This window comes from Carassius auratus, chromosome 38 (assembly GCF_003368295.1).
Source record: "Carassius auratus strain Wakin chromosome 38, ASM336829v1, whole genome shotgun sequence".
In the NCBI taxonomy this organism is placed as follows: Eukaryota; Metazoa; Chordata; class Actinopteri; order Cypriniformes; family Cyprinidae; genus Carassius; species Carassius auratus.
The window spans coordinates 717,310-727,309 of NC_039280.1; the positions used below are offsets into that span (position 1 = coordinate 717,310).

Sequence of the window (10,000 nt, forward strand, 5' to 3'; positions counted from 1 at the left end):
CTGAACTCCTGCATCTGGGATACAGAACACACTCCGCCGAAGCCAGGCTTGAACATGCAAACACACTCAGGTGAACACGCCAACACACTCCGGTGAACACGCCAACACACTCATGTGAACACGCCAGCACACTCAGGTGAACACGCCAACACACACAGGTGAACACGCCAACACACACAGGTGAACACGCCAACACACTCATGTGAACACGCCAACACACACAGGTGAACACGCCAACACACTCATGTGAACACGCCAACACACACAGGTGAACACGCCAACACACTCATGTGAACACACCAACACACTCAGGTGAACACGCCAACACACTCATGTGAACACGCCAACACACTCATGTGAACACGCCAACACACTCAGGTGAACACGCCAACACACTCATGTGAACACGTCAACACACTCAGGTGAACACGTCAACACACTCATGTGAACACGCCAACACACACAGGTGAACACGCCAACACACTCATGTGAACACGCCAACACACTCAGGTGAACACGCCAACACACTCATGTGAACACGTCAACACACTCATGTGAACACGTCAACACACTCAGGTGAACACACCAACACACTCATGTGAACACGTCAACACACTCAGGTGAACACGCCAACACACTCAGGTGAACACGCCAACACACTCATGTGAACACGTCAACACACTCATGTGAACACGTCAACACACTCATGTGAACACGTCAACACACTCAGGTGAACACCCCAACACACTCATGTGAACACGTCAACACACTCAGGTGAACACGCCAACACACTCATGTGAACACGTCAACACACTCAGGTGAACACGCCAACACACTCATGTGAACACGTCAACACACTCATGTGAACACGTCAACACACTCATGTGAACACGTCAACACACTCATGTGAACACGTCAACACACTCATGTGAACACGTCAACACACTCATGTGAACACGTCAACACACTCATGTGAACACGTCAACACACTCAGGTGAACACGTCAACACACTCAGGTGAACACGCCAACACACTCATGTGAACACGTCAACACACTCAGGTGAACACGCCAACACACTCAGGTGAACACGCCAACACACTCATGTGAACACGTCAACACACTCAGGTGAACACGCCAACACACTCATGTGAACACGTCAACACACTCATGTGAACACGTCAACACACTCAGGTGAACACCCCAACACACTCATGTGAACACGTCAACACACTCAGGTGAACACGCCAACACACTCATGTGAACACGTCAACACACTCAGGTGAACACGCCAACACACTCAGGTGAACACGCCAACACACTCATGTGAACACGTCAACACACTCAGGTGAACACGCCAACACACTCAGGTGAACACGCCAACACACTCATGTGAACACGTCAACACACTCATGTGAACACGTCAACACACTCATGTGAACACGTCAACACACTCATGTGAACACGTCAACACACTCATGTGAACACGTCAACACACTCAGGTGAACACGTCAACACACTCATGTGAACACGTCAACACACTCATGTGAACACGCCAACACACTCATGTGAACACGTCAACACACTCAGGTGAACACGCCAACACACACAGGTGAACACGCCAACACACTCATGTGAACACGCCAACACACACAGGTGAACACGCCAACACACTCATGTGAACACGTCAACACACTCCGTTGGACATGCAATACATTCAGGTGGACACGCAAAAGTGACTTAAAAAAAAATCCTTAAAAGAAATCTTAATTATTCCAAACTTTTTACTGGCATTGTGTATTTTTCGGGGGTTTTATAATTTTATTTATTTCTGGTGACTTTTGGGTAAAATATGGCTTGTAAATATTCATGACCTATTTGAATCACTTTTCAGACTTTACGCTGTAATAATCCTCTTGTGTGACAAATTAGTTTTTAAAGCCTCAAAATCCCATGTGCACTCATTTAATTCCATGTCTGTCAGTTATAAGAGTAATTTCCCTGAAGTGAATACATGCTGCTGGAATCAGATGTGTGATTTGTGTCTCTTTCATCAAGAATCCTGGCTGTTCACTCATCGAGTGCAGAAGAGAAACAGCGCCACCTTCTGGACGCGTTCAGTCTGATGAAGAGCGCTGTCTCTCTGCAGGAGCACGTTCTCACTGATGTCCTCAATGTTCTTCCACCTCACGAGGTAACAGATGTTTTTAATTATCACTTCTGTACAGATGATTGTTTTAGTTTGTCTGTGCTGATTTCGGACAAAAATCTGCAGAATTTATCCCAGGGGGAAATTAATGACACACTTCACCTTGAGTCTAGCTCATTAGTGTTTAGTTTACACTAGTAATAAATGACAACACGCACACACAGTAATACAGTATTATTATAAAATATTATTCACAATGAAATTTATCTATCTATGCACACACACATTTATACACACAGTAAAACAGTAAATATTGTGAAGTATTATTAAAGTATAAAATAATGATTATAAAAAATATCTCTAATAATAATTAATTCTAAAATATTTCATAATCTATTTTTATTTATTATTCTATTTTATATGTATTTCTAATCTGTTTTCCATTTTTATATTTTAGAGACATTGATTTTATATTAAATAAAAAAGTAAAAGTATATTTAAAGTAAAAAAGTAATACTGTGAAATATTATTTTAATTTAAAACAAATAATAAAAAAATTGTTTAAAATTTTTTCTAAAAATAGACATAATTTAGTCATATAAATTCTCTCTCTGTTCTATTAGATATTTACTTTATTTTAAACAATAATATTCATATTTGTAATATAATAATATTAAAACTATTTAAAATACATTTCCAAATGTAAAAATATATTATATTTTGGAGACTTTGCATATTAATTTAAATGTCTTAATTATCTCTCAGAAGCGTGTGACACGAATCTCCTCCACACCTCCGATAATCTTGTTTGTTTGTCGTTTGCCGTTCCTCCACATGCGGTAATGTGAACTCTAAAGGACAAAACACACACGGTTTGTTTCCAGAGGAACAAACGCGATTAGCAGACAGTAAATGTGATTTGGTGTGGCGTTCATTAAGCTCGCTGTGAGACGAGCCGGTGGTTTTCGGTGCTCCTGTCAGGTTCAGCGTGCCAAACAGCACACGGCTCCTCTAAACGACACGCTAATTCATTTTGCCTCACGCTGCATTATGGATTTTCATTTTCCCAAACGGATTATCCCATTGCAAAGCTCTCTGCATGCTCATATTTACGAAAAGAGGGCAATGAACACATTGACCAAATGTTGAAATCTGAATTGCTAAAGTAATTAGCCTCTTGTGCTGTTTGCACTCTTTCCATTTGAAGGATTAGTTTATGCTAAAATGGTCTGTCGTCATTTATTCACCTTCCAATCCTGTCAAACAGAAGATATTTTGAAGAATCTCCAAGCTATGTCAGCAGCGTGCCGATATACAGCTCTATCTCACGTCTACAAGTGTGATATTGCATTTATACAACAGTTCTACGGCACAAGTGTGTACATATGTTAAGAACAACAACACAGTATCTTTAAAAACCCTCTATTGAATCCTTCTGCCACAGATTTTATACTTATTCAGAAACGTCGCTCTAGAACTAGTAGAGAAGGAGCGTTGAGTTGCTTCATTGAAATTCATTGCTGTATAATGTAGAGTATTATGAGAGAGATATGGACTGCATCTGATACAGCGTTCATTCTTCAGATCAATCTCATATTATCAATAAACATTAGTTTGAATATCTGCTGAGGAAAGCGATATCTTTGTCGTAACATTGATATCCTTTCGTCTATTAAGGGTGCATTTGTTTGCTGTGTCAAACTGTTGTTGAAACTAAAAATAACTTCTGTTTATGGCATTTTTCAGTATAAAAGTCTTTATTGCTGATATAAAAACAGTCTCTTGTCTACATCTAAAGGATGATCATATAAAAAACAATTTTCTTCCCCGGAAATGCATTTTGAAATATATTTTGTTATGTAAAGGTTGACACTTTTCATTAAAACATATATTTAGCATATATTTAAACTATATTTTGGCCAAAAACAACTTGCTGTGTGGCCAGTAAATTATCGTTTTGGGGAAAGATCCCTTCAGATACAGTGAAGTGCTGTTTGTTTGCAGGTATTCGTCTGTTGGATCCTGCATTCTTTATAAATCCATGTTATTGGGCTTAATTGCAGTGATTCATCAGTGCCTGTTATTTAAAAAAAATGTTTGTTGTAATTTTCCTCGGAATGTAATAACTCCATGATGCAGCGCTTGATGAGTAAATATTATTCTGATAACAAACACACTTTACATTGTTGTTTCACTTTTATTAATATGTCAGGTTGATTCATATCGACTTTGATTGAGAGTCAGGATTTAATGAGAGCTGCCGTCAAACCAGAGCAGATCAGAATGAAGATTACTGCTAGAATCAACTAAAATAAAACAAAGTGTGTGTCCTATTTCACTGATCTGATGTGACCAGTTCTGAGGGAAACTGGGTTTAAGAGCAAGAAGACCAAGACTGTCTGATGTTTTTATTTCAATGCAAAATATAACTATATTATCATCTGGCTCTTCATATAAACTAGATAAATAAGTACACCTTAACTTTCATGCATACAGTACATTGACATGAAGTGATAAATGCTGTATACTGTATTTCAACGTCTTCATTGTTCATGTTGTCACACAAATGTAAGAACATTATCATCCAGCTCTAATCTGACTACTGCAGCTATAAGGCTTGAAAATATTAAGATATTATTACAATTAACACCATAACAAGACAAGAGAGACAAAAAGCATTAAGAGAATTAATTTAAACTTGAAAAAAGGAGTCTATTTTGATTTCAAGCTGCTTGAATTAAAAGTTAAATATAAGTTTTGATTTTATGCTGTATAAATCAGGATTATCATTGCTGACTAAAACAAAAACCATAAAGTATTACTTTAAATAAAGGAAATGTTGACTGAAATACAATTACACATATAAAAAGTTAAAACTATACAAATAAAAAAATAAAAATTATCAGCTAGTTGTCAAAGCAACATTTCTAATGTTCATTTAGTTAAGATTGATGTTCTAAAATAACTAAAACTAAATATAAAAAAAAAAAAAGAATAAAAAATAATGATAAAAATAATAACGGTATCTCAGTCGTCACTGGTATAAATGTTCAGAGAGACTGATGTTGTGTGTGTCCTCAGTCCGGCTGGAGAAGTGTCCCTGCGGCCCGTGTGTGTGTGCGTCTCAGGCTGGCTCTCGCTGATCTGGCCCTGAACATCCTGGACCTCCAGAGCACAGAGCAGAAGAGGAAGTCCATCGCTCGAGACAGGAAGTCATCAGTGGAGAGAGCGCTGGAGGACTTCATGAGCAGCAGTGCTGATCTCAGCCGACGCGAGCAGGTGTGTGTGTGTGTGTGTGTGTGAGAGAGAGAGAGAGAGAGAGAGAGAGAGAGTGTGTGTCTGTGTGTGTGTGTGTGTGTGTGTGTGTGTGTGTGTGTGTGTGTGTGTGTATGTGTGTGTGTGTGTGTGTGTGTGTGAGTGTGTGTGTGTGTGTGTGTGCTCTTGTTTTTGTATCATATCAGGACACAACTCTGTATAATGACATGGGTATGACACAGGTATTACAAGGAGAGGGTTCTTATGAGCACATAACCCATGTCCCCATTTTTCAAAACACTTATAAATCATACAGAATGAGTTTTTTTGAGAAAGTAAAAATGCACAAAGTTTCCTGTGAGGGTTAGGGTTAGGTGTACGGTTGGTGAAGGGACATAGAATATACAGTTTGTACAGAATAAAAACCATTACACCTATGGGATGAACACACTTTACACAAAAACAAACGTGTGTGTGTGTGTGTGAGTGTGTGTGTGTGTGTGTCCAGTCGTTTCATCTCTCAGTCAGGTAACTCTCTCATTACAACAAAATGGATTTTTTCATTCTTTGATATTTTGATATCAGGCCTTAAACGCTTGAGCCGACACATAAACATCTTTATACTTCAGACAGCGTCTGCTTCACACGACAACAACTACATTCAGACTAAATCCATCAAGCTTAGAAAGAAAACTTCAGTTTATGAGAAAGATAATAATTGTTTTATTCATCAATGATGCATTAAACTGATCTAAAATGACAGTGAAGACATTTATAATGTAACAAATGATTTCTTCTTTTGATCTTTCTGTTCACCTTTAAATCCTGAGAAATAAAATGCATCACAGTTTCCACAGAAATATTGTTCAGCACAACTGTGTTCAACACTGATAATAATCAGAAATGTTTCTTGAGCAGTAAATGATCATATTATTCTGATTTCTGAAGATCATGTGACACTGAAGACTGGAGGAATGATGCTGAAAATACAGTGGAGCATCACAGAAATACATCACACTTTAACACAGATTCACACAGAACACGTCTGAATCAGAGAGGCTTGATATTGTTTATGAGCAATCATCTTCAGCATCATACTGCAGCAGTGTTGTCCTCTGTGTTCAGGACTGGTGTGCTGTGGGCCGGTCTGTGGCTCAGGAGGCTTTGACTCACCTCACAGCGGTCAGTTCTCTCTCGCCGGACTGTGTGGAGACCAGGGCTCGCTCCCTCGGCATGATGGGAAGGTGCCTGAGGATCTTAGCTCAGCAGAGAGACCCGCTGCACCCCTCCACGCTCTGGACCGAGCCACACACGGTAAAGGAAAGTTCTAGTTATGCATTACTCATTATATTTCATAAGCAACAGATGCATATGTGCAAAAGCATCATTGTTGTGTCCAGCCTGTGCACCATTGGCTCTTTTGAGTCTCTTCTTTTTAGTGAGTCAGTTGAATTGTTTCAAAAATCAATCTGAACGATTCTTAAGCGAAGTGGGTCGAATGATTGTTTAAAGTAATCACAAATGACTAGAGAGGTCAGGAAAAAGTCCTGGACCATTGTTGGGAACTCTCTGTTATTTGTCAAAATGATATTTGTCTTTCTCGCACGCGGCAGCATCATTATATACCGTTATTAAGATCGTTTGGAAGAAAATAAGCCGGCGGTTAAGTCACAGTATAGATTTTCTTTCTCCTCCACCTGTTTAAACTCTATTGAACGTGGTTAAACTCTGCGTTTGGGCCTAATGTGCTGCGGCTCCAGTAATTCACCATTGATTCAGAGACTCAGTGTGAGCACTGTTCTGTCAGGACCAGGAGAAGAGCGAGAGAGAGCAGAACCTGGAAGATAACGAAGAACAACAAATGAAGAAACCATACGCTGAGAGACGTGCAGAGCTGCAGGTACATCACACACACACACACACACACACACACACACACACACTGTCATCATAATGAGGACACATCATAGACACTAGTGTTGATTTAATGTGCGGTTAACAAGGACAAAACCCCTCTAGCAATAAATACAACATTTGTAGAATTAACATTGTTTTTTTTTTTTAAGTTTAGTTATGATAAAGTGGCATTTGTTGCTGTTTTGAGTCACTTCTTTTTAATGAATCAGTTGAATCACTGCACAATATTGGTCTGAATGTTTCTTAAGCAAATGAATGATTATAAAAAAAACTATATTCAGTAATGCGTATGTGCAGATGTGTCACTGTCATGATTTTTATTTGTGCATTTTTTACTTTTTTGAGTCACTGGTTTTTAATGAATCGCTGCACCAATCAATTTGAATGATTGATCAATAATTGTTTGAAATCCATATTTAGTGTCCAATTTGTGCCTGATTTGCTCTTTTAAGTCGCTTATTTTCAATCAGTTGGTTTAATTGGTGCATAAACCTGAATAATTCTTGCACAAGTTGGTTTGAATCAAATGATTGATTAAAATCTTTATTCAATAATCACAAATGCATATGTGCAAAAATTGAACTGTATCTACATACGAGTAACATTACGAAATTTAAAAGAGGATTTTGTCTGTAAAGTTTGGATCCAGTGAAAACTCTGGAAGTGCAGACCTGTAGTTTTGTGTCTGTTCTTCTGTTGACTGTTGGCGTGTGTGTGTGTGTGTGTGTGTGTGTGTGTGTGTGTGTCTCTGTGTGTGTGTGTGTGTGTGTGTGTCTCTGTGTGTGTGTGTGTGTCTCTGTGTGTGTGCATGTGTGTGTGTGTCTCTGTGTGTGTGTGTGTGTGTGTGTGTCTCTCTCTCTGTGTGTGTGTGTGTGTCTCTCTCTCTCTCTCTCTCTGTGTGTGTGTGTGTGTGTGTGTGTGTGTGTCTCTCTCTCTCTCTCTCTCTCTCTCTCTCTCTCTGTGTGTGGGTCTCTCTGTGTGTGTGTGTCTCTCTCTCTCTCTCTCTCTCTCTCTCTCTCTGTGTGTGTGTGTGTGTCTCTCTCTCTCTCTCTCTCTCTCTCTCTCTCTCTCTCTCTCTCTGTGTGTGTGTGTGTGTGTGTCTCTCTCTCTCTCTCTCTCTCTCTCTCTCTCTGTGTGTGTGTGTGTGTCTCTCTCTGTGTGTGTGTGTGTGTGTCTCTGTGTGTGTGTGTGTGTTCAGAGCGAGCGCAGGGCAGCGCAGCATCTGTTGGCTCAGGCCAGTGAAACTCTCTCTCAGGCTGTGAGTCTGGCTCTTCATCATGATCTTCCTCATCTTCTTCCTGGTGTCTGCACAGATCTGCTGGAGTGTCACGGTCAGTTTGACCCCGGGGTCAGCGGACAGTATCTCGCCCTGCTGCAGGTACAGCATCTCACTGCACTGTCCCCATTCACCATTCAGCTAGCAGACATGTGTAGGTTTTAGTCTTCATTTTATTTAACTATAACATGTTTTTAGAATTTCAGTTTTAAATTTTTTATTCCAGCTTTATTATTTTTATTTTAGTACATCAAGTTAAACTAAATGAATACGACAGTGCTGAAAGTAAATATATTTCTGTCAGAGTATCAGGATATAGCTGCTGCATCAGTGCACACACATGAAGATGATGTACACGTGTTCTGCTGCTGAAGAGTCATGTGACCTGCACATATCTGTGTGACCACACGACCGGATTAACTCTTATCACACACACACACTAGTGTAAGGCTCACAGTGTTAACAAGAATATACATTACAGTCTGATCGATAAGACCTCAGCACCTCAGCAAGTGATTCATTTAATACCTGTCATTAATAAAACTATATTGTCTAATTGTGTAGAGTGCATGCTTCTGATGCTGTGTGCAGCTGAAATCAACTACAGCTAATAAAACATCAGCCCTAGATCTTTACACTTATTTTAACCTTCTTTATAGTTGTTCATACCACACAAAACACACAGTGATATGGATCTTAGATGCTGATCTCAGATGTTTCTAAAGTGCACTGCTCTAGCAAACACTTCGCCGAGTATCTGAATGTTGAGCTGCGAGCTCATTGGCTACTGATACAGGAGAGAACCAATCAGCTGTGACGTGGTGATGATGATGTCATACTGAGTCACATCTATCAGACTCTGCGTTCTAGAGTTTCATGCCAGAACTTTGTATCAGTTTGTGTTTGATGTGTTTGACTCGTGTGATCTGGTCTCAGAGCGGCGTGTGCTGTGTTGAGATGTCTTCTGTCCTGCACTCGGTCTGCTCCAGTGTGAGAGCGTCTCAGACCTGTGCTCTGATGAACCTGCGGAGCAAGCTGCTCTCGTCCCAGGGACACAGACCCAGCAGCGCTCTGACCGCGCTCAACCGGGAGCTCAGCGCTCTCTCCACGGTACACACCTCTGAACCTACACATGCATGGGATTGTTGTCTCTTTCTGGTTAAAGAAAAGTCTAAAGTCGAAGTTTGTGGCTTCCATGATTCTACCATAAAAATAGAGTAGAAACAAGTTTATGGACTGAACTTAAACTTAAGGAATATAATATAATATAGCATGCAAGAAAGCTAGATTATTTATTCATACACAATTCTGCTTTACAAAAACTATTTAAAATAATTGAAAATAAAAGTAACAAAAGCAAATAATAAAAAAGTTTAAAATTTGATTTTAAATGTAAAATAGTGAA

General features: G+C 39.6%; 1 protein-coding gene across 1 annotated transcript in view; it reads left to right on the plus strand.

Moving 5' to 3' along the window:
- Positions 1–10,000, plus strand: part of cfap46 (cilia and flagella associated protein 46) — a 77,127-nt gene that overhangs the window by 53,514 nt on the left and 13,613 nt on the right. Inside the window, exons 38-44 of the mRNA XM_026223354.1 lie at positions 1–70; positions 2,057–2,192; positions 5,229–5,426; positions 6,528–6,716; positions 7,210–7,302; positions 8,518–8,697; positions 9,532–9,705. The exon at positions 1–70 is cut by the window's left edge and continues 92 nt beyond it. Coding sequence (XP_026079139.1) covers positions 1–70; positions 2,057–2,192; positions 5,229–5,426; positions 6,528–6,716; positions 7,210–7,302; positions 8,518–8,697; positions 9,532–9,705 — 1,040 coding nt within the window. The remainder of the gene's footprint in view (positions 71–2,056; positions 2,193–5,228; positions 5,427–6,527; positions 6,717–7,209; positions 7,303–8,517; positions 8,698–9,531; positions 9,706–10,000) is intronic.